We start from the raw sequence: 25,673 nt of genomic DNA, 5'->3' as shown, positions 1-25,673 counted from the left end.
AGATTTGTTCCATGTGTGCAACTCAGAAGGTCCAGGTCTCTTGGCTAGTCAGGGGATAGTGTGGACTATATTTAGTTGATCAGCTACAGAAAGATCAATGTAAGGGTTATAATCTCTGGGAAGCCTGAATAAATCACCATCAGAAAGGTAGCTGAGTTGAAAGGGTTCTAGAGCTCTGAAACTTTCAACCCACAGAATTATCACTGAGGCAGGAAAAGATCTGGATGCTAAGGTTAGAAACACAAAGGCAGAAGACCCAATGAGATAAGTATATATTCTTGCTGTCCTGCTTGTAGTCCTCATTGCTGCTGAGAACCAAGGGACAGAAATCCCTGGGTCCAAATGATCTTCAATACAAAAGTCAGTGTAGAGAACTCAGAACAGGCATTAGCAATGTCAGTTTAGCAAGATGTTCTTCAACAAAGAGCCACCAAAATTCCTTGCTACCTTAAAAAGTGCTATAAATATTTTGATGTGCAGAGAATCTTTTAAATTTTTTCTTGATTGTTCTTAGGGAGGAGTTTTAGGGATTCTGGGTTAAAAGGCAGGATACACTTTATTCACTTTTTTAAAAAATCATATTTGTTTTTAAAAATGCATACTACAACAAGTCATGACTAATTTTGCACCCCTGTGGGTTAGTGAAGCAGTAAAAAAATACATCCTTCACCTGGTTTTAAGAAATACCAGAGTTTGGAACTATAATAGTAGGCTGTCATCCAGATGTCCCATTCTATTTTGTCTATGGTAGGAGAAATGGTATGAGAACTTTCTAGCTTTGGGGAAAAGGTTACTAGATTGGGATATAGATTAACAACTACCTTTCTCTGTATATTTTTGAATAGTGTTAAAAGCACCAAGTCTTCCATTAAATGTGACTTTTCCCAAGCTTCATTGTAGAAAAATGAGGGGGGTAGTATTCTGTGGGACTTGTGAGTTACTGAGAAATATTTTATTTTGCAGTCGTTTCAGGTTATCTTCAGGAAAGAGTAACAATTTTCAAGACCTGGGGAAAGTTGTAGGTAGGAAGGGAAAAGGATAATAAACTATTAGGTGGCCATTCATTTAAAAAATAAATCCTGGCTCTATTTTTCAGGTTTTACTCTACTGTACCCAGTCAATTTATGATTAAACAATAAGTGACATCACTACACCTTTAGAAACATTCCTCTCCAATATGAGGTATTGATACTGTAGGGAAAAAACTGTCTTCTAGGTTTGCTAAAAAAAATTTAAAATGTTTCTAGGTTTTAAAAAATTAAAAAAGGAAACCCCCAAATTCCTAATCTAATTGTGAAATCAAACACCCTTGGCCTTACTAGTAAAGGTAATGGCAATGGTTGCGGTGAGGCAACATTTATTAAGGTGCGAGGGACTCTCCTGGGCGTCAAACTCAATGTATACGGCGGGAAGTGCACCTCAGCCTCCTCTTCGTATGGCCTTGAAGCTCAGGCCGGTTCAATCCATGGCCACGACCTCTTCCGGGTTTTCGCGGCGGCCAGAAGGTTTACGCAAGCACGTTTCTAATCCAGCCCGGGTTTTTCCGGGAGAGGCGGGAGCGGCAGCGCACGCCTGAGACCTGGGGGAGGGGAAAGAAAAAAAAGGGGGAGGGGAGGGACCTAAGGGCAGGGCAACGATGGCAGCCCAACTCCCTATTGTGGCCACCACCCCCGCAATGGCGCGAAACAGCAAAAAAAGACCGGCCAGTCCGGCGAACAACGGTAGCGGCGGCGGGTACAGCAGCAGCAAGAAGAAGAAAGTCGGAACTGCTGCCTACACCCAGGTACTAATTCCGTAGAGCTCTGCGCATGCGTGAAGGGGGTGGGGGTGGGGAATGAAAGAAAGGCGGGGAGTCATTCCCGGAGCGGCGTTCTGCGCTTGCGAGCAAGATGGGCCCACGTGTTAAAGGGACTGGGACTCCACTTACCTGGGGGAGCTGTCCCTTTGCACACTATTTCCCTTTCCTCCCAAACCAAACCAAACCAAACCCCCAACCAACAAGGGTCGTCTGTAGCCCTTCTACTTTGACCCTGGGTGTCCTCTAGGGCAGGTGATGCAGCTTGGCACTGGAAGGAAAGGAAGGCATTTCTTTTGTTCCCTATTTAATAGAATTGTTTTGGGGAGCCTGGAACTCTACGTATGTGACCCCGGTCAAATCACTTAACCTCACCGAGCTTCCAGGGGAGCCTAGATTTAGAGCTGGAAGGGATCTTGGAAGTTGGTTAGGCCATCTCATTTAAGGTTACAGTTAAGACCCGGAAAGATTAAGGGATGAACCAAGTTCCTCCAGGTGATTAATGAGTCCTAGCCAAGAGCCAGAATTCAGGTTTTCTGACTGCTTGCTTCCTCACTTGCAAAACGGAGCTCCCTGGGAGGAGAATAAGGTTTTCTTTAAATGTAAAGAGGAGTGATTTTCAATTCAATAAACATTTATTAAGTGCCTACTATATGGCAGGCACTGTGCCAACCCTGATAATACAAAAAGAGGCAGAAGGCATCCCCTGCTTTCAAGGAGCTTACAATTTCAATTTCAAGTTAATAAAGATTTATTAGATACCTACTTTGTGTCAGGCACTGTGCTAAGTGCTGGGGACCCAAAAAGAGACAAAAGATGAAATCCTAGCCCTCAAGGAACTTACAATCTAATAAGGCAAACAAATAAAAATACACAAAGGTGGATTTTTAACTTCAGTTAGAAGTTAGTTTAGAGGTCATCTAGTCCATATAGAGAGAGAGAGACTGTAAAAGGATGGTATTTGGGGATGGGATAAAGAAGTAATTAAGAGGGATTAGGGCAAGAGAAGGCAAAGTATATTTATAAAAAGTGTTAAGATGATTAAAAAAACGATTCGTGAGATAGCAGTGGAATGGAAAGGGAGAAGATATGAGTCTTTAGAAAGAAAATTGAACAGAATTTGGAATAGATATAAAATAATGAGTTGAAGATGGTCCCAAAGTTTCTAGCATGAGTGAAGTGGGCAGTGCCATTCTTTTCCTCTAGGAAACCTCCAAGTTATACTGTATACTTGATGAAAAAATACCTATTGAATGCTACTGAATCAGCTGCTTGATGAGTATTTTCCCTTAAAACACTGCTGGCTTCTCACATTCAATAAGTGGAAAACAACTACTCTTATACCTATTTCTTCCTTTCTCACCAGTTAGCTTTTCATCCTTTCTCTGTTAATGGTATCAGTCACTTTTAAAAAATCATTCTTACTAGAAATTGGAATCATTTTTGATTCATCTCTTTTATATACAGTTAAATTCTGCTCATTCCCCTCCCCCCCAAAGACTCTCATATCAGACCTTTATTTTTCTATTCCTCTGCTATCTCACAAATTCAGGTTTTATTCAACTTACATTATCTATTATTAGGTCATGTACTGCCTTTTGTTCTTTAACTTTTCCTTATTTGTGAGAGTTAAACTCATAACTAGACTGACAGCTCCTAAAAGCCCAATACCTTGACTCTAATTTCCTGTCTTTCTTTTTTTATTTTATAAAGATATTTTATTTTTATCAATTACATATACTAACAAATTTCACATAAGTTTCCCGTAGTTATATGTTCCCAATTGTCTCTCTCCCTCTCTTCTCTCCTCCCTCCTGGAGCTGTCAAGCAATTGAATCTGGGTTATACATGTATTATCATGCAAAACATATTTCCATATTGGTCATATGTGTCTGTGTCTCTAGGGCCTAAAACAATGGTATGGATATAGCAGGAACTACTCCCAATATTTTTAGTTTATTGGTTCTCTTGTATGGAATTGAGAAGGTATATTCTTTTTAAAGTGAATTGGTCCACTGTAATTTATTACTTAAGCTGCAAATGATCATAAATTTAAAGTTAGAATTTATCTAGAGGTAATGTAGCCCTGCCCCCTCTTTGCCACCAGAAGAAATTAAGACTGTAAGAGAGTAAATAATTTACCCAAGGTCAAGATTTAAAACTAGTAAGAGACCTCAGAGGCAATGTAGTACAATCCCAGAATTTTGCAGATGAGGAAATTGAGGCTCAAGAAGATTATATAGATCTTTTGATTACAAATTCATTGCAGCAAACTTCCCTAAAACGACCATTACATCACATTTTAACCTGTAATATGATGGAATGTTACAGTTCTTCCTTCCATATGGCTTTGTAAGTCACCATATTTTTCTATCTCCCTTACCTTTTTAACATATACTAATATTAGTAGCGGATACTTATATATTGATTTAAAATTATCTATACAATTAAAATCTGCTAAGCACTTCACAAAATTATCCTCGCAGCAAGCCTCTGATTTAGGTATGACTGGTATTATTCCCTTTTTAAAGATGAGCAAATTGAGGCTCAGAGAGATTTAAGTGACTTGTTCACTTTTCCAGAGCCAGTGACAGGATCCAAATTCAGTTCTTCCCAAAATCCTAGGCCCAATATTCTTTTTTTTAAGTTAAAATACATTTTTATAAATTAAGTAATCATTACCAAACAAGAACATTTCAACTTAAAAAAAATAGGACATTTAAAATAATAGTTACAAAATGACCTTTCTGTACCTTTCTGAATTTGTTCTCTTTGTGTTTTTTTAATCTGGTTATTGTAGTGGTGTTCTTTTCTTTCTTTTTGCATCTACTCCAATACCCTTTCCACTACATATAACACTTCTTTACAAATTGGTTTATCACATGTTGAAACATTTATTCATTCAACAAATATTTGTTGAACATTTCTCATCTGCAAATTACTGTTTTGGGTACTGAAGGGTATATAAAAGTCAATGAGTTGTGGTCATTGTCATCCAGGAGCCTTCAGTCTGGTAGGGGAGGAGATAAGATATTTCTGAGGACAACTCCAGTATTGGACTGTGCCATATGAATGGTACAGACAGGTAGTAAATTCCATAGGAATTAAGAGGTGGAAGATAACATTTTTGCTTGAAGCCACTGGTAAATGCTATGGAGGAGGTTGGATTTGTTAGTCAGAAAGCATTTTTGTCAGTTATTAAGTATCTGTTATGCACCTACTAAAGCACTTCCCTGTGTGCCAGACACAGACTGAGGAGACAAGGGTAAAAGACAATTCCTGGTCCTAAGAAGCTTACAGGCTAAAAGAAGAGGTGATGTGAAAACAATTATGTACAAATGAGATATGCACAAGAGAAATCCAAGATAGCAGGTGAAAGGCACTAACATTATTAAGGGGGAATCTGGAAAGACATTTTTGGTAGAAATTAGAATTTTAGCTAAAACTTGAAAGAAACTGGGGAAGTAAGGAAGTGGAGATTTGGGCCAGGCTTTTGAAAAGTGGATGTGACTCTTATGGGCAGAGATGGCGGAAGAAGGATTTCTAGATCTCTAGAAGCTTGAAAGTAAGTTAATAAGGAGAAGGAAGGATTTAGATGGGAAAGTCATGAGAAATAAGGCTCAAAGTGTATGCAGATTCTAATAATGAAATGTTTTCACACTTAATTTTTTTCTTGATCCAATTTCAGTAACTTCCCCTTGTTCTTTTTGCCCTTTCTATGCTCTGGACTATAGCTGAGTTAGATATAAAAGAAATAAGCATATTATAAAGATTAGTGTTTGTCCAGTGGCTCATGTTGGACTGTAACTGAACTTAACTGCCCTGTAGAACTGAGTCTGGTGCTTGCTGTGAATGATAGTTACTGCTTCTTATGTGCTACCTAGTATGGTAGTATGTACCTGTCCTAGTATTAACTAAGCATATATATTTCATAAATATTTGTTGAGTAAATGGATGATTCATAATTTTGAGTTAAAAGTAACAGAGGTTATATTCCATTATAAATTTAAGAGTATATACAGATTTGGGGCAGCTAGGTAGCACAATGGAAGAGCGTCAGACTGGAGTCAGAAAAACCTGGGTTCAGATCTGTTCTCAGATACTTCCTAGCTTTGTGACCCTGAACAAGTCACTTAACTCCAGTTGTTCTCTCTTACTGGTTTTTTTTTTTTTGCCTTAGAATCAATATTCTAAGACAGAAGGTAAGAGTTGGTTTTTTTTAAAGAGTGTATTCAGATTCCTTTGTTGAGCTAAAGAACTTTTGTAGTAAATACTGTTAGAAATCACAATTTCATGTAGTTCAGAATGATCAGCTAGGGAACAGCTGGGTAGCTCAGTGGATTGAGAGCCAGTCCTAAAAAATGGAGGTCCTAGGTTCAAGTTTTGCCTCAGACACTTCCCAACTGTGTGACCCTGGGCAAGTCATTTAACCCCCTATTGTCTATCCCTTACCACTCTTTTGCCTTGGAACTAATACACAGTATTGATTCTAAGATGGAAGGTAGAGGGTTAAAAAAAAAAAAAGAATGATCAGTGAGGAGCAGAGCTACCTTATGCCCAGGTAAATAGTTCAATAATGTCAGAATAATTTTCAGGATAGACATATCCAGTAGGGAAAAGGACTGGCCAGATGATTAAACCTTCTTTTCCTGTCTGAAGTGAACAAATAAAAATAAAAATAAAAAAGGATTGTATTGGGATTTGGAGAAGTTGTAATAGAATTTCTTCTCTAGTATTTCTAAAAGAAAGAGAAACTTTCTCTTATATTAGGAAAAGTTTGTCTGTTAAGCTTTTCCCTAGGATCTAACTTGCTGTTCATCACAGTTTCCTGTTTTGGAATATCTGCAGGTATCTTACACATGTTGCCTTGGGAAACAACTCAGAAGTTCCCTTGAAGTGACTTTTTTTGTTTTTGTTTTTTGTTTGTTGCTCCTTCTTTCATTTTTGCTTCTCTTTCTTTCAGTCCTTATCATTCCATTCCAATTCAGTTAACTCAGAAATCTTCATTACTCTCTTCTGAGTCCAACATGCTACTAGTCACCATAGGGGATAGAGAAGAGTCATATAATGAAGTTCATGTACCTCAAATACTCTAAAAAATAAACTGTAGGGAAGTGTGAGACGTGGAGAAATCAGAAAACAGGAAGCATCCAGTTGGGAAATTAAGAGGCTGGAAACTAGTCCAGGGCAATTGTAGGTATAGTTGCTGTTTTATGCTTGATGTCAAGTGGAAACAGGCCAATAAAATTAGGGAAAGTGAAGAGTGTTGAGGGGTAGAAAGGAAAAATGAAATTTATTCTCAGGATAGAAAAAATAACCCATTTATATGGTGCATTTAAAAATTACAAAGCATTTTTTTTACAAGAGTTCCAGAGGTAATGGAAGTGTTATTAGCCCCCATTTTACAGGTGATGAAGCTGAGACCCTGAGAGATTAAGTGACTTGCTCGTGGCTATATAGCTAGTATCAGAATATTTATTAAGTATCTACTATGCTCTAGAACTCTGTGTAAATGCTGAGAATACAAAGGAAAAAAACCAGCTTCTGTTCTCAAGGATAGTCCAGTGGGAGAAACAACAAGCAAAAATCTATGTACAAACAAGATATATACAGGATAAACTGCAGAAAATCTTGAAAGTTCAGGAGGACCAGGAAAGGCTTCCTGAAGAAGGTCCAATTTTAGCTGAGACTTGAAGGAAGCCAGGAGGAGGAAACAAAGAAGAAGAAAGGAATTCCAGGTATAGGGGACAGCCAGTGAAAATCCCCAGAGAAACAGTAATGAGGACAGTTTCATTGGATCACATAGTATATTGAGAGGAGTAAGGTGTAAGAAGACTGGAAAAGTAGGAGCATCTAGGTAGTGTAAGGGGGAAAGGGGCTTAATTTTTTTTTTAAATATATTTTATTTGATCATTTCCAAGCATTATTCGTTAAAGACATAGATCATTTTCTTTTCCTCCCCCCCACCCCCCATAGCCGACGCGTAAGTCCACTGGGCATTAGATGTTTTCTTGATTTGAACCCATTGCTTTGTTGATAGTATTTGCATTAGAGTGTTCATTTAGAGTCTATCCTCTGTCATGTCCCCTCAACCTCTGTATTCAGGCAGTTGCTTTTTCTCGGTGTTTCCACTCCCATAGTTTATCCTTTGCTTATGAATGGTGTTTTTTTCTCCTGGATCCCTGCAAGTTGTTCAGGGACATTACACCGCCCCTAATGGAGAAGTCCATTACGTTCGATTATACCACAGTGTATTAGTCTCTGTGTACAGTGTTCTCCTGGTTCTGCTCCTTTCGCTCTGCATTGCTTCCTGGAGGTTGTTCCAGTCTCCATGGAACTCCTCCACTTTATTATTCCTTTGAGCACAATAGTATTCCATCACCAACATATACCACAGTTTGTTCAGCCATTCCCCAATTGATGGGCATCCCCTCGTTTTCCAGTTTTGGGCCACCACAAAGAGCGCAGCTATGAATATTTTTGTACAAGTCTTTGTGTCCATTATCTCTTTGGGGTACAGACCCAGCAGTGCTATGGCTGGGTCAAAGGGTGAAAGGGGCTTAATTTTAAAAGAGTTGGGCTTTATATTTTATGAGTGTGGTTGCCAGGAATTTAATTAATTCCAAAGAGATCTATTTACAATTTATTTACAAATTGTAGAAAGAGTGAAGTAAGAAATCAGAGAGGATAAGGTAAGATATCTAGCCTAAACACTAAGTAATTACTCCCCTGCTCTGGGCAGGGAGAGTTTGTTCTTAACTGGAAGGGCCTTGGCTCTTGTAGCCAAGGCCCTGGGGATAGAGGGAGCCTCTCTCAAGAGGATAAGTCTTTCCTGAGGTTGGTCTCTTCAGAGAAAAAGCAGCAGTTAAGAGTCAGCTTTTCATTCACCATGTGTCAGTCCAGTCAGGAACGGGTCTCAGGTCCAGTCAGCAGATCAAAAAATGAAGAATTCCTCCAGTCTCCACTCCCAAAAAATGAAGAACTCCATCTCACAGGAAGTAACAGCTCCTTTTCAGGAGGCTTCTTTTGTGTCACTTCCTGTGTCTTCCCCTAATTTTACATCTACCAATCACAGTTGACACTTTGTTTTAGGACTGCCCAGGAGGCAGTCAGTCGATTCTGATTCACCATCCACTATCACACATATAGGTCACAGACTTTCCCCACACAATGTGTGAAATGGGGTGTTTGCACCTTTGGTGATTAAATCTAAAAACAGGTAGAGCTCCATACTTAACTTTTAAGTACAGTGTTCTAAAAATAGACAAGGGTTACAATTTAATCTTCACAATCAGGGGAGAGTTAAATATTTTCATTGTTATAATCAGGGGAGTGTTACAATTAATCTTCACAGTAGCACAGTAGATAGATCCTCAGGCCTAGAGACAGAAAGTCCTGGGTTCAGATGTGGACTCAGACACTTCCTAGCTGTGTGACCCTGGGCAAGTCACTTAATCCCCACTGCCTAGCCTTTACCTCTTTTCTGCCTTAGAACTTTTATTATATGTAGACATTATGAATTGATACCAAGACAGAAGGTAATAGTTTTTTTTAAAAGACTGGAAAAGTAGGAAAGGGCTAGGCCACAAGGACTTTAAGAGCCAAACAGGATTTTATATTTGATCCTGGAATAATGAAGGGCCATATATAGTTTATTGAATTAGTGAGTACCATGGTCAGACCTGTAGAAGATGATCATTTTGACAGCTCAGTGGAGGATGGACTAGAGTGAATTAGGGACAGGGAAACCAAGCAGAAAGCTATTGCAAATGTCCAGGACTGAGGCCATGATCCTTTGGCAAATGATTGGATCTCAGGAGTGGGAAGGAAGGAAGAGTTGAAGATAACACCTGGGTTGTGAGCCTAAGTGACTAGGTGGATGCTATGCTAGTAGGGGAGTTAGGAAGATGGGAGAGTTTGGGGGGAGGCTTTAGTTTTGGAGATGTTGGTTTAAGATGTCTGTGAGGTATCTAGTTTGAGATATTTTCTAGGAAGTTAGAGACAACAGTCAGGGAAGAGGTTAGGACTGGACAATTATATCTGATAATTATTGGCCTGGAAATGATCATGTGGGAGATGATGAGATCACTAATCAAAATCAGAGCTTGTTAAATGACTTAAAGAGCAGCGCTTTTACCAAATTACCTCTCAAAATAAAGTCTAGAGGGAATGATAGTAATATTTGCTATTTGGGAATGGGTAGTATAAATGGACAATATAGATTTCAAATGAATAAAAGCAGAGAACCTAGGCTGATGATTCTATTCCTTTGAAGTTCTTGTATACCCCATTTCTTATCTTTGTGCCTGTCATCTCCTGACATCTAATATGGTCATTCTTAGCCTGTGGGCTGTGGATCCCTCAAGAGAATAGTTATTTGAAGTGTCCCTGTGCTCATCAAGTTTTGATCTTTAGCACCAGCAAAATATACAGCATGAATAATAGGTTTTGTGTCATTTATTTATACCAAGTAGGAAACATTTTTTTTCTGGCTTTTTAGAATGAAATATGACCTTTACTTCTGCCCCTTCTGGAATAGGTCATCTGAGTAGTTTATTGTTGGATTTCATAGTGTCAAACTTGTTTATTCATCAATCACAGACAAATCCACATAAGTCTTCCTGAATTCATTGTAGCTTTTTGTTATCAGGTATGTCTCTCTAGCCTTACTCAGACCACATTTGGGGAGGGGTTCTCTACTACTGGGGCATAGATTCTTTCCATTAGTCAGTGACGTATGGGTCTAAGGGGGAAAAATAGAAGGGAGAGTTGCTCGTTACGGAGGCAAGTGGAGTCCTGGCCTTGGTAAGGGTAAAGGTAAGTCACAGCCTTGGTTAGCACTCATGAATCTAAAAGGAAGGAATGAATTCACCATCTTTGAGGCACAGGATTAAGACCCTCAGCCCTTGAATTTAAATCCAGAATGAACTTGGTCAGTAATTCATGGATCTAGTGGATAGAGGAAACCTTCCTGTTGAAACACAGGTTTCCCCATTTCTCAGGCCATGCTTATCAGGATGTCAGTATGGCTGTTTATTAGGTTTTTCATGTGTCTAACTGACTGAGTAGTCCCTGGTTTGGACTGTGTGAGCTAAGAGAGGTTTACGAGTGAGGGACTCCGTATTGATGAAGAATGAGGTTCAGTGACTCAACCCTTATGGCTTCCAGGACACTTAGTCTCCACTTTGGTCAGCAGTTCATGAACGAAAGAGAGATTCCTGTGGCTCAGCCTGGGCTTGTTATCTATCCAGAGAGTTCAGTTGGATTCTATTATGAAGGGACAACTTCAGGAATCCTTCTAGGAAGATTATTATCATCAATGTTTCTACCCCCAGCACTGCCAGTTAGTTGGTGGGAAGGTCCAGCGGCAAGAGGCTCAATGACATCTAAACAAGGAAGCAAAATGGAGCAGAGTCCAGGGCAGGCCTATACCTGGGGTTAGGGGATGGGAGTGGATATCAAAGTATAAGCCAAGCCTGGGAGACTATCAAGTGGACCAGAGATTATCAGTGATTACTTCACTGACCGGGGATTTACGTAGAGTTTTTATAGGGCCTTTCTATGGTGTTCTCTTGACCATCTAGAAAGAAACAGGGCATTCCTCTGTCACATGTGAGTGAGGAGAGGGCATTTTCTTCTGAACATCTGAGCAGTGGTAGGCCTTATTTCTGGATGCAGTATAGATGAAGAACCAACCTCACAATTTTCCAACTTCAAATGATAGTGATGCCCTTATGCCAGGGAACAGGGAAAGGAATGGTAGTTTATTCGAATACACAGTTGAGGGAGTTTAAAATGTGGAGTATTTCAGCTAGTAAAGTTCTATATCTACAGCAAATTAAAACTGTTACTAGACTGAATTACAAATAGATCCCTAAGTGACAAGAATGAGTTTAAGAAACATCAATCACATAGCTCTACATATTTCTACCATAAGGTTTTTAAAAAAGTTATTGGATACTAATGCTATCATTTGGAATCCAATACCTTTTTTAATTATAAAAAGAGGCCTATGAAAGTTGGAAGCACAGACTGCTCTAGGATCCCTTTAAACCAAAGGACTTTGTCACTTGATTGATTGTGGAGGTGGTAATGAGAGCCTAGGCCAGGATGTTGGATGTGGACTAATAATACCAATAATCAAATGTGTTATACTCTGATATAATATTGCCTGTGTGCTGTTTTGGCTTGTCACGTGAGTTACTGTACTTCCTTGGGCTTTGGTTTCTCAGTTTATAAGATGAGAGTTTCCCAGGTCCCTTCCATCTATAAATCCTGTGGCAGGGAAGAGAAAGTGTTAAGCACTAGTATCTTGTTTCAGATGTCTTGGAAAAAATTTGAGAGAGCACCAGAATAAACAACTACGTACAGATGGAAGCCTGTGAATATATGTGTTTAGGGAGGGATCATAAGATTATATATTTAGAGCTGAAAAGGACTTTAGAGGTCATCTGGCCTAACTTCATTTTTCAGATGAGGAAAGTGAAGCCCACAGAGGTTAAGTGATTTGCCCACTATTATACAGGTAATAAGTGGCAGAGCTGGCATTTGAACCTACATCTTCAGGCTCTAAATCCTTTTATCTTTCCAGTGTACTACCCATTCAGGAAATGTTACCTGGGAGTCTCATTTATAGATTTATCTAGGGCTGATATGTGGCATATTAGATAGAATGATGGGTTTGGAGTCAGGAAGACCTGAGTTCAAATTTGGCCTTAAGAGACTTTTTAGCTGTGTGACTCTGGGCAAGTTATTTAACTCTGTTGCCCCTGTTTCCTCATCTGTAAAATTACCTGGAGAAGAAAACAGCAAGCTACTCCAGTATTTTTGCCAAGAAAACCCCAAAGGAGGTCATGAAGAGTCTGCCCTGACTGAAAAGGACTGAACAACAACAACTGGGCCTTATTGCTCTAAATCAATCATTTTAATCCATACCCAAGTCCATATGAATTCTGCACGTAATAGTCATGACTAATGGCCATCCAGTCTCTTTGTGAACAGTAATTTCAGGGAAGTCCCTTTCTCATGTTTATTTGAGAAATGTTTCTCATTATTTATATTTATGAAGCAGCTTCTATTTTTGGTCACTCCAAGCATTAGGAATTTTAAATGAGCAGTTATGTTTTTAGTATATTTTACTGGAGTAGGCAGGATAATAGATACACTTTAGAAAGCATTTCACTAAAAATGTAAAAATAACAAAGCTCAATCATCTCGTGTTAACCATCAGCTATTTGGGAAATTCATTTCTTAAGGTTTATCATAATGTATTTCACAGACTCTCATATTCTCAGAGCTGAAGGAGATGTCAGAGATCATCTTGTCCAACCCATACCTGCAAAAGAATCTTCCTTCTAACATTCCTAACAAATATTCATTCAGTCTTTGCTCAGATGCCTCCTGTGAGAGGAAACTCTCTGCCGCTGCGGCAGTCAGTCCAATTTTGAACTGCTTTAATAGTCTCTCCTTATATATCCATTTCTAGCAATAAAGTTTAGAAATTATGTTTACTATGTAATAGTTTATCTGTAACTTTTTTTCCTCTTAAGAAATCATAAAGAATGTGGTTGCCATATGAGTTCCTCTGAATTAGAGCATGACTTACAGAAAATCTGGCCACTAAATAGGCCTGTTCACAAAATGTTTCCATATATGGTTTATATGAAAGACTATTATTATTGTTTGGAATTAAACAATTCTAGAATTGCACATTAAAAATATGTTAATTCCAGGTTCACTAGCTAGTGCCATCTAGAAGAGGGCAGAACTGAGTTGAGGGGCTGCTTTTAGAAAATTTTGATGGGAAAGGTTGACACACGGGCCAAGGACTACGGCCCTGGAGGGGAACTGTACAGAGTCCCTGGTCATTCAGGGACAGTATAAAGAAAGTGCCCATGCTTGATAGTGGAACAGAAGAACAAGAAGTGCCAGGTCAATTTTGCCTATTTCGCAGTTTTGCCTAAGGATGTTGTTGTTCAGATGTTTTTTCAGTTGTATTCTACTCTTTGTGACCCCATTTGGGATTTTCTTGGCAAAGATAAGAAAGTGATTTGCCACTTTCTTCTCCGGTTTATTTTACTGATGAGGATACTGAAGCCAATAGGGTAAAGTGACTTGCCCGGGGTCACCTAGCTAGTAAGTGTCTGAGGCCAGATTTGAACTCAGGAAGATAATCTTCTGCTTCCAGGCCCAGTACTCCATCCTCTGTGTCCCCTAGCTGCCCTTGCCTAAGGATTGGCCATGTTGAATATGAGCAAATGAATAAAAGCAGGTTAAATGTTTTGTTTCCCAGAGAAGGGTACCTAAATGTTGTTGAGACAGATCCTTAGGTGTTTGTCAAATAATTAAAATGAAACAAACTCTTAAGTTGACACAATATAAACTAGTTGTCCTCAGAATCATCTGGGCCCAGGAACCACATCTGCTACCAAATGACATTAGGCTATTCCTGACATTAGAAGCTCCTCCAGTCTTCAGGTTGCACAAGGCTGAGGCCCAGGAAGCTTGAGAGCTCTGCACCAAGTCTCTGAGATGTAAACATCTAGATGGTTTGTTCCGTGTTTTAGAATTTGGAAGCCCTAGAACAGTTTTGATTAGAAAAAGGCCTCTTGAGCAGATGGGGAGAGCAGCTCTGCAAGGCCTTAGTAGAGGGAGGGGGGAAAGCTGCCTCTTCAGAAAACGAGCCCCTAATACCCTTGCCTCCTTTGTAAGTCCCCCAAATATCCTGCTTGTTAAATTTGTTTACTTTTGGAAGTCAGGAAGGCCCTGGCATCTTCTGTAAAAAGGTTCCTTACTGCAGACATAGTTGTCTAACAGTCAGAGTGTTTTAAAGTGACTAATGCTTCATAGCTTAGACAGAGCAACAATGACTGTCTATGAATAAATGTGGATTATTTTTGAAAACGTGTGACTCCCAGAGGGGAAGCCAGTATGGTAAGAAAGACATTCAGTTTTTCCTCTCTGCCATTTCTGTTTGGCCTGCCAACTTTTGTCTCTGATTCTTTCTGCCTCCGAGCCCACATCTATCTTTGTCACATAGATGTGTCTCAGAGTCTACTCTGGGGTAGAATAGAAAGTACTTGGGGTTTGAGGAGCAACAGACCAGGTAACCCAAAGCCAGAGCAGACAGCTGGCAGGGAGGATTTGGGTAAAAAAAAAGTTACAGAACTTTTTAAACATTTATGGGCCAGGCTCTTGGCTATGATTACAAATATAGAAGTAGTCTAGACAATCAGTCCCTGCCCTCAAGGAGCTTACACTCTTCTGGGAGCTGAGGGGTAACAAATCGCTTTTAAATAGAATATATGCAAATAAATCCAAAGTGATTTTGCAGAGTAAGGCACTAATAACTTGTGAACCAGAATGACCTTTTGAAGGGCTTTTAAAGGCAACTAGGGGGTACAATGAATAGAGCACTGGGCTTGGAATAAGGAAGACCTAGGTTCACATTTGACCGCAGACACTGACTGTGTGACCCTGGGTAAGTTTTTTAACTCTCTTTGCCTCAATTTTCTCAAATGTAAAATGGAGATAATGATAGACCATGGAACCAAAACCCCCTTTACCCTAATCTCTACTGAAACTAATAGGTCCCCACCCCAGCACTTGCCCAAACAGAAACTGCCCCAACAAAACCTGGCAGAACACCAGGTCTTTTATGTCAGGCCTAGACAGATGACCACCCACATGACTGCCCAGCAGCCTGGAAACTTCCCCCCATCCAGAGATGAGGTTCTATACCCCCTCTTAGGGTCATCCTATGAGGTTGGTCCAGGTAGCTCATCTGAACCAACAGAGGCAATCCGGGTTACCTCATCACTGATAACAATCCTAGAAGAGGTTTAACCCATCTCCACTCAGGTGGAGACTCGGTGCCCATCCTTGCTGGTTCCGATCCTCCCCTTGCCACCCTCCTCTCCCAGGGGACTCAATAGCCACCCGCCCCCAGTGTCAGGTCCCTCTCTCCCTCACTGCTCCTTCCCTCCCTTCCCCCCTTGCCCCTCCTTTCCCCTAATGAAACTCTGTTATACCACCTCACTCTCATCTCAGTCTCTCAGTCAAGACTGACGGATAATAGTAACATCTACCTCTTGGGGTTCTTGTAAGACTCAAATGAGATCTTTGCAAAGCCCTTACCAGGGGGCTGACACAGAGTAATATTTAGTAAATGTTCCTTTCCTTCCTTCATTTTGAAGGAGGTGGCAATTGAGCTGATCCTTGAAGAAAGCTATTTGTAAGAGGCAGGGTGAGGAGGAGGGAGAGCATGACAGACATGGGAGAGCTTGGCACACAGGTGGGAGAGGAAATCTTTTTTTTTTTTCTTAAAACCCTTACCTTCTGTCTTGGAGTCAATACTGTGTATTGACTCCAAGGCAGAAGAGTGGTAAGGGCTAGGCAATGGGGGTCAAGTGACTTGCCCAGGGTCACACAGCTGGGAAGTGTCTGAGACCAGATTGCCTAGCCCTTAATGCCCTTCTGCCTTGGAACAATACACAGTAACGGTAAAAGTTTTTTAAAAATTTAATGAGGGGGAGCGGTGTAGCTAGAGTGCTGGGCCTGGAGATCAGAGGTCCTGGGTTTAAATCTGGCCTCATATACTTCTTAGCTATGTGATTCTGGGCAAGTCACTTAATCTCAGTTACCTCACCGTTACTGTTCTGCTTTGGAACTGATACTTTTTGTCTTAGAATCAATACTAAGTAAGGGTTTAAATAAATATAATTGATATATATTTAATAAAAATAAAAATACAGTAAAACATAGATATCACATTTTTAAAACTAAGTCAATATGTAGCCTTCAGGAATTCTTATGTCTAGTTTAATGGCTCCCATTTCTTTTTGAGTTTGACACTACTAACCTAGATTATTGCAGTAGTCTCCTAATAGGTCTTCTTGTTCTCAAGGGTCTCTAACTTGTTTTCCATACTGTAGGTATGTCCATGCCATTCTTTTATTCAAGAAGTTTCAGTGGTACTGTATGGTCCTATGAGATAGTGTTTAAAGACCTTCACAGTTTCAGGAGTGGTGTTTGTCAAGAATGTGGACCTTGGAGAATTTTCGGGGGCTACTTACTGGGGAACAGATTGTGATTTTATGATTCTGGCTCTTCCCAGGGGATGAGAAGCTTTCCATATCCACCAAACCTTGTAGAACAAAATGGTTTATTTGTAATCTGTGATTTATTACTAACTTCTTTAGCCAAACATTGCCACCCTTCTAGGCCACCATTTCTCATTCTTTTTCTCTCTTTTTTTTACCAGCAATGACCAGAGTGAAGAATCTATTTTTTTTTCTTTCAAGGATCACCAGCTCATATAGAATAATATTAGTATAGTGCACATCCAAATAAAAGACAGCTTAATTCAGGGTTTTTTGGTTTCTTTGTTTTTTAGGAAAAAATATAAACCCACCAACTTTTAAAATTCAGAAGTGGGAACACAAAACTTTATTCAGTGAATATAGTAGGTAATTTGTAAAATGTGTCTTTTCATGATTATAGCCTATGAAGAAAGAAAATAAAAAAAAAGAAAAAATAGAAATGTGTGTGTAGGAAAAACTAAGAGTAAATAAAGAGGGAAAGGGGAGAAAGGCAGAGAGAAACAAGGGAAAAAATGGAGGCAGGGAACGGCCAAGGATAAGTGTGTTAATCTCTCTAAATTCTTTGGCTATGGGCAAAATGAGGATTTTTTTAAGGATGGGAAGAGTTGAACATTGATCCAAAATTGGAGTGATCAGGAAAAGCAATAGAGAATAGACAAGGAATGATTGAAGATTAGAACCTTAGAAATTATAGATCTAGAGCGGAAACGAATCCTATCTAACCTTCCTCATTTTATAGATAAGGAAATTGAAGCCCAAAAAGTTTAGGCAACTTGCACCAGGTTTGCATAGCCAGTTGTCAGAAGTGAAAAAGGTTTTTTTTTTTTAAATAAAAGTTCATCACCAAAAGGTTATCCATCAGATGATTGTTTAAAAAAAAATTACAACTCACAACTGACTACATTTAAAAAAATGTTTTGTCAATGCATCCTAGTGTTGTCATAAGGACTATTACACTAAAAAAGAGAAACAGTACATTAATTCTATCTTCTTAAAGCAGAAAAATTTTAAGTTTATCTGCAGTTCAGTGTATATGGTTGTGGTGCCGGGTCCTGCCAATATTCATGTCAAAAATTCATTTTTATTTGCCATAACTTTAAGGAATCTCTGTAACTGTGAACTTGGATTCTAGTAAATCACTCTTAGTAGAAGATAAGGGATCTTCAGGTATGGCTGAGCAAATCTGAGACTAGGCTGAGAGTTGAAGCTACAGATATCTGGTGTTCATTGACCATAAGGTGTTTGTGTCAACTCTGTTCTGCCAATGAGCTTGAAGCCAGAAAAAGCATTGCATGCAGTAAAAGATCACAGAACTGGAAAATGAAAGTCAATTTAGGGATGCCAAGTTTAAAGGAGAGGGACAGAGAGGACCATGGTGGGGTATCTATAAGACTTCCAGAAAGGGGTAAGGGTGTGTGTTTATGGGCTTAGTTGACAGTCTTTGGCAGTAGGTAGAGGAGAAAACATCAACAAAGGGCAGGACTAGTCTTTCCCTTGGGAAATCCTTGGAGAGTCTAGGTAAGGGACACTCACTGTAAGTTGTAGGAGTAGGGAATAAGAGAGAGAAGTTTCAGCTGCAGGCCAGAGCTTTTACACCAAGGACTTTGAATTGTATAAAACAGACTTTAGGAAGGTTATGACACTTAATAGCTTTGCTAAAGCAAATCTTCTCACTAAATGAGTAAAGTTAGATCACATGCAGTCCAGACAGATTTAGGCTGTGTGACTCTGAGGCAAAGAACTGAAAGAAGACCTTAGTCAGGTATAGGGCAGGGGGAGAGAAGCTGGTGGGGACAGAACTAAGAAGATTTCATTAAAGCCTACTTTTCTGCATATTTTGCACCAAGAACAAGGGTTAATTCCCATAACCTCTTTAAATTTTTATATTTTCCCTTTTGTTTAATCTTCTATGTTTAGTTTTAAGTAAATAGATTAATGCATTTATAAAGGATTTACTATGTACAAGGTACTATGAGATACAAGGACAAGCTACTAAGATAGGCCCTACTCTCCTGGAACTTATTTTGGACAACTCATAAAAGGCAAGTTGGAAAAGGTGGGAGGGAAGGTGTCTTATTGGAGGAGAAGTCTGGAGAGTGGGTTGCGCCACAAAGGAGGAGAAACATGTCTGGGGCCCTTCCCAAAATATTGGTCTGGGTAGACATTTCACCATTTAGGAGAATGGGGAGAGGTTTTTTAGGGAATGAGGTTTTTCCAGGGTGGGAAGGTGATTATCCAGGAGGAGTCCAAAAAGTGATGAGACCAGTGAGTAAATTGAGTTTTAATTTTAGCTCTGAGTAATAAATGCCCTAAAAAACCACCTAAGTAAAGGGTTGCGTGCTATTAACCTGTTTGTTTTAGGAAGTATAATAAGGAAAAAGCTATGTTCTCTCTCACAGGTTGAGCCAGGCTAAAGAAGAGAGGTGAATACATAAGAAATAGAGTGGATGCCAACAAGCCAAGTACTGGGCCTTGCTGTTGGAAGAACAAACTGGGTCACATAGGAAGGTATGCTAGGTATGTTAAGGCTAGAGATAAGGAGGGCCTCATACATATATTCTCAAATGAGAGGCACTTTGGCTTCTTGTAATCAAGATGTTACTTAAAATTCTACTGGTCCAGGCCTGCCTGCCAGTTTCCTTCTACTGTTCACAGATAGGAACAGATCAATAGAACCTCATCCAAGTGGCTTCTTTATTCCTTGAATCCAGTCCTAAATAGGTAAATAAGGGAAAGATATTAACTTGCACAATTGAGTAATATAGGCAATATCCCAACACTGCAGGCAAAGAAGGCCCCATTTCACATGATCTTACAAGTTTTCCAGCAATGGAGCACAGTACTATTTTTTGTGAAATTGTAATCTGCCCCACCAAAGAAGGAGGAGCAAGCAGTTGGACCACATAACCAGCATCAGTTGTACTTGCCTCTGATTCATAAGGAGAATTGTTAGCAGAGATAAGCATCTTAGTTCTGTGATTACATCTGCTGCTTTTCCTCTACCCTGTTCCTACATGTTTGCCATTTCTGTCCCAATATCTTTGATAATGCCCTGCTATATGTCATGGAAGTGGGAAAAAAGGTTTTGTCTCATAATATAATGAATCCATATACTATGTTTGCTTTGCTCTCTATCCAATGCTTAGTGATTGTATAATGTTGACTTTGAGAGGAAGAAGGAAAGAAGCAAAAAGGAATTGCAGAGCCCAATATGGAAGGTTGAAGCCCCTCAAACAAAGTATCCCATGAGTCTACAGCAACTTGCTGCATGCCATTTAAAATCCTTTAAAGCTCATGGATATTTGTCACAATTTCTCCAGATCTATTTACATTAGAACAAGATTGATTAATAAAGGCACATATACCTCCCAATGTGGCTGTAAGCATTTCCAGAGTTTTATAGAATTCTTTTTGTTAAGGAGTCAATCTCTTCCTGTAGGAAAGAGATGGCCTTAGTAGTTTGGGAGATGGCTTGAGCTGTATCTTGAGCCAATCAGCTGAGATATTTCTGACAGCGTCTTTCATTGCCATCATCCAAAGTTTGGTAGGAGTGCCCAGAAAAACCTCTGCACTGCTGATGAGAATGTTACTGAATTTGGCCTTGACCTTTTGGGTCTAGAAAGCCACCAAGATCCCAGATTTCTGGCTATGGACTTGTCTGTTTGGCCAATATAATGGTCATGCACCATTATAGGTGGAATAACATAAACCAAACCACAAGTACCATACCATCTTGGGGGAAGGGTAGGGTAAGCTGAAGAATTACAAACATAGCACTGTCCAGGGATCACCAAGCTCCATGGGAAATTTTTCCTCCACCGAGAGGAGACTCTAACAGCTGTATGTGTCCCATCCATTGCATTTCTACACTTTGCTCTAGCACAGATAAATGTGGAGATAGGGAATGGAATGGTGTGGTTGTACTTCACTTGTCACCCATATTCTTTCTACTACTCAATGGACCCTTACATCTTGTCACACAGAAGTCAAAGATAGGTAAATAATCAGTCAGAAGTATTGGTAGTCCTCGATACCTAAAAAACACTTCTGAAGACCTGTTAAAATTACTTGAGATTTTTAGTTCATTAAATTCCTTAAAGGTCACTGATACAGGTTATAGCCATTTTGATGGGGTCCATCCATCCATCATCATCTGTGGGACAGTTAACAAAGGCAAAAGGAGCAAAAGGCTGTTTAGGTAACATGTGAGTTTCCTGTGATGCAAGTTGTGGTAATGTCTCATTTTTGTAGACTGGAATTTTTGCCTATGACAAAAAAGATCTCCAGTGGATCTGGTGACCCAGCATCCATAGGGATCAGTGGCTCTGCCATGGAAAAGAGTTTGTCCAACTTGCCTATGGACTTTTATAATGGCACTATCTCTTGTCCAATCATAGGAAGAAGGTACAAATAAAGACAGTTTAACAAAACATAATATCTAATAACCAAAACATACTAACTGAAGGTAACATTAACAGAACATCTTAGATTAGATTACTATGTAATCTTAAAAGCAAAACTGAATCTAAAAAGCAGCAAATACAATATATGTGACAGGATAGTCACTCAGTGCCAGTAGAGAGTTCCTGTTTTACATGCAAGCAATGAGTCCAAGAGTCCTTTTCTCTGATTTTGATAGCTGTTAGAGTAGTTAACAGTACTTGAAACAGACCTTCCCAGGCAGGCTGAGTGCCTCCAGTATGCTGGAAGTTCTTTATGTACACCTTGTTTCCTGGGTGTAGATGATGGAGTAAGAAGTCTAGAGGCCCAGCTTGTACTGCAACTCCAGATTTGTGGAATTCTCGCTATTTGACCTGCAAATCCTGTGTATAAGAAGCAACAGAAGTGCCCCTCTCTGCCATGGTAACAATGTATATGCAGGGGGGAAAAGGGCAAATGTATGTGGGAATGTCCAAAAATTATCTCAAATGGTGAGATTTATAGATCTCTCCTGGGCCTGCTACAAAGATAAAACAGGGCTAAGAGGAGAACCTCAGGCCATTTAAAGTGAGTCACAGTGCACAACTTACCAATCATCTTCTTAAGGTCCCTATTCATGCGCTCAGTTTGGCCTAAGCTCTGTGGGTGATATGCTGGATGAAATTGGGGAGTAATCCCCAAATAAGAATAAACCTGAGATAAAAAACCTGGGATAAAACAGAGTCAGTAAAATAGGTTCCCCTGTTTGAATCAATGCATGTTGGTGGGCCAAAGTGAGGGACAATCTCCCTCAAAAGCATCTTAGCAACAAAAGCTTCTGTGGCCCACACACTGAGGAAGGCTTCTATCCATCTGGTGAGTTGGTCCACTATGACCAGACAAACTTTTTAATATCCAGCCTTAGGCTAGTAATAAAATCAATTTACAAATGCTCAAAAGGTGTGTAAGCCAGAGAATGCCCACCAAAAGCCTTGTCACAAAAAGCATGTTGATTGTATTCCTGGCAAGTGGGGCAGCCTACACATACTTTGGAGGCTATGGTGGTTATACCAAGGGTTATCCAGTCTCTTTAAACAGAGTCTACAATACCTTGAGTGCCAAAGTGGCCACTCCTGTAAACAGATAAGCATATTTGATGATAGAAGCTTCTAGGGAGTAAAGATTTCCCTTCAGATGACACCCATACCTATATATATCCACATACATATGAGATATATGCAGTGTAAATGGATGGTTATCTCAGAGGGCACTAGCAATAGGGGAATCAGGAATGGCATACAAAAGGTGAGATTTGAGCTGAATCTTGAAGCAAGGGATAGAAATGAGGAGGGAGAGCAATCTAGGCATCAAGGATAGTCAATGCAGCTATAATTCAAAGATGCACCTAGGTAGAGGCTCTCCCAGAATTAGACTAGGTAATATACCTATGTAGGTAAGCCACTTCCAGATAACAAGAGGCTCCTGAGCCAAGGTTTTTGAACCGTCCTGATTTCTCCCTTTCTTATGTATGCCTACATATTTTTTCAGATGCCCACCATAAATTATTGACACTAATCCATAGATTACCAGATACAGAAACCAGATAAAAAATGAATAAGGTCAGAGACTACTTGCTAGAATATTCTAACATCACACTATTTCCCATCTCTTCTATGGCTTTGACTTTTCACTGCTCTTGGCACCCAGGTTGTATTCATTTTTATAGGCTAATAATTACCTTATTAAACTTAATTTAACATGGGTTGTAAGTATTCAACAAAACAACTGAGTAAAAAGAAAGGCAACAGATGCTTCTTTAAAAGGATAATTGGAGGGACAGATGACGGCAACAAGGCATTACAGTAATGGGAGGCAGCTGGAAGGCACTGTAACAACTTTATTTAGACTCACAGAATGGTAGGGCTAGAAGACAGACCAGAGTCAAATCCTTTCGTTTTATAGAAGAGGAAATTAAGGCCCATCAAGATTATCTGATGTGACTAGTCACACAGCTAGTTGTTAGCAGAATCGGGACTAGAGCCAGGCCCTTTCCTGTGCCATAGGATCTCATAGAATTCTTATAGAGAGAGCTAAAAGGGAGTTCAGTGGCCATTTCTCCACCCCTTCATTTTACAGAGGTGAAAGCTGAGGTCTCAGGAGATTAAATGACTTGCCAAAGTTAACAGAGTACGTAGAAGTGAGTCCAAACTTCTTTTTTTCTTTTTTAAACCCATACCTACTTAGAACAAAGAATTGGTTCTGAGGCACAAGAGTGGTAAGGGCTAGGCAGTGGGGGTTAAATGACTTTCCCAGAGTCACCAGATTTGAAGGCGGGACCTCCTGTCTTCAGGTCTGGCTCTCCATCTACTGAGCCACCTAGCTGCCTTCCTCACCAAATTTCTTTGGAAGGATTTTTAGGATAAAGTTGTTTTCATCTAAAATACAGGCCACCACTTCTAACAAGATTCCTTATAAGTAAGGGTTTTGCTAAGGATTACCCTGATAGAAAAATATACTGGAGCCAGAAGAAACATTAGAGAGTATCAAGCTCATTCTCATTTTAGAAATGGGGAAGCTGAGGTGTGGACAAGTAAGTGACTCATTTCAAGTAGCACAGCTCACCAATGGTGTAGTCAGGACTGAAACAAAAATATCTTTACTTTCAGTCCAGAGCACTCTCTGGCATGGCATAGTCAATAAGGAACTGGTGTTGGATTTGGGAAGACCTGGATTTAGGTCCTGCCTCTTGTAGATATTCTCTGTTATCTGGAGCAAGTCATTTTGCCTCATTATCCTAGTTAAACCTCAAGACTGCAGAGAAGACACCTATTCACATTCCTCACTTGGTAGTTCCTTATAGCACTGAACTTCTAGGCTCAAGCTCTAATATATATGATCAGGGTTATAGCTAGCCTGCTCCTTGACTGAAGGACTCAACCCTCTTGGCAAGTCCCTTCCCTGCTTCTGACTTAGCACTATTATCTATGTATCTTCTCTTCCTTAAAAGCCAGCAAGAGATCCAAATATTCTTCAGGAGCCATGGCTTTCTGTTTGACCTCAGTTCCTTCAGAAGAACTAGTACATGGTATTTGTTTACCCTAGATTACATTTGAGAAATTCCCCTTGCCTTTAAAAATCACGTGCTCAGTATTTTATTGGTCACTGAAAGTTTGAGGCCTTCATGGCATGCAAGACCTGCAACTTACCACAAAATAATTCATTGAGAGCTAGAAGAGACCTCAAAGACCACCTCATTTAACTGCCTCATTTAATGGGCCAGGGAAACTGAGCTTCAGAAAACTTAGTTATCTGCCCTAGGTAGGATTTGAACCCAGGTTCTCCTGTTTGTACCATGTTACTTTCTATAGTGACAGAAGTGTTATCTTTCATTAAAAAATATATTTAATACTTTTAAGATGTATAGTTTCACCAGTTTGAGGGTTCCTTCCCTTGAAACAGATCAGAACCCTTCCCTGATGCTCTGTATGAATTGCTTGGGCCAGAAAAGAAAAAAAATCACCCGAGAGTCAGTCATTTGACAATATAATTTGTCTCTTTGAACTTACTAAGGCTGAACTTTGGACAACAGATACCAGGTCTTGACAGGTCCAATGAACAGACCCACAATGGGTGCCTTCTTGAAACCTTGAGCTTGGTAGGACCTTTGAGAGTTGGTGATTGACTGGCATGGCCTTTGAAAACCTGGAGTCACTTCCACATTAAAAAGCATTAAAATAGAACTTAAGAGGAGGTAAGAATGTGTGAATTTCTGAAAAACTATTTATTTGATCCATGTTGCTCTCTTGGCTGCTACTTCCCTTACATACCCCTGCTCCCAGCTTTGTCTCAATCCGCCCTTCAGATCCCTCAGTATCTGGTTTCATACCAGTTAAAGGGAAACATATTTTTGTCTTTGTTTTCCTGTGTGATGCATTCCTGCCTACCTCTTTCTTCTGTCCCACCATGAGACTTAACCTGAGCCCTAGGATCTTTAACTAAGAGCAGTGTAGTGTTAGATGATCCTTCTACTCCATCTGTGTCCATGCAGGTCAGTGCCTCTTGGGAATCTTGGTAGCATTAGCGATTATGTAAAAATAAGAAAATGAAAGCCATAAATCCTTTTCATTGCTTCTAAGTCTTGAACATTTGAGAGTCCAGTGGCCAAAGGGCCTCTTGCTGAGTAATTAATACATGTGGTCATCTCCACGGGGGCCTCAGCAAGAGAGAAGAGAAATGCTGGGCGGGTGGTAAGAGGGGGAGGGGAAGTGAGAAAAACCAACAATGTTTGAGGCTTTTTCCTTTCTGTTGGTTTTCTATCAGGATGGAGGTGTTGGGAAAGTATAGCAAAAATATTGCTT

General features: G+C 39.8%; 1 protein-coding gene across 1 annotated transcript in view; it reads left to right on the top strand.

The window, feature by feature from the left end:
• The first annotated feature begins 1,525 nt into the window (after positions 1-1,525).
• Positions 1,526-25,673, top strand: part of INO80C (INO80 complex subunit C) — a 55,746-nt gene continuing 31,598 nt past the window's right edge. The window contains exon 1 of the mRNA XM_001362923.3: positions 1,526-1,783. Coding sequence (XP_001362960.1) covers positions 1,637-1,783 — 147 coding nt within the window. The 5' untranslated portion in view covers positions 1,526-1,636. The remainder of the gene's footprint in view (positions 1,784-25,673) is intronic.

This window comes from Monodelphis domestica, chromosome 3 (assembly GCF_027887165.1).
Source record: "Monodelphis domestica isolate mMonDom1 chromosome 3, mMonDom1.pri, whole genome shotgun sequence".
In the NCBI taxonomy this organism is placed as follows: Eukaryota; Metazoa; Chordata; class Mammalia; order Didelphimorphia; family Didelphidae; genus Monodelphis; species Monodelphis domestica.
The sequence above is the reverse complement of the archived record's forward strand: the minus strand, read 5'-3'. Positions and strand labels throughout refer to the sequence as shown.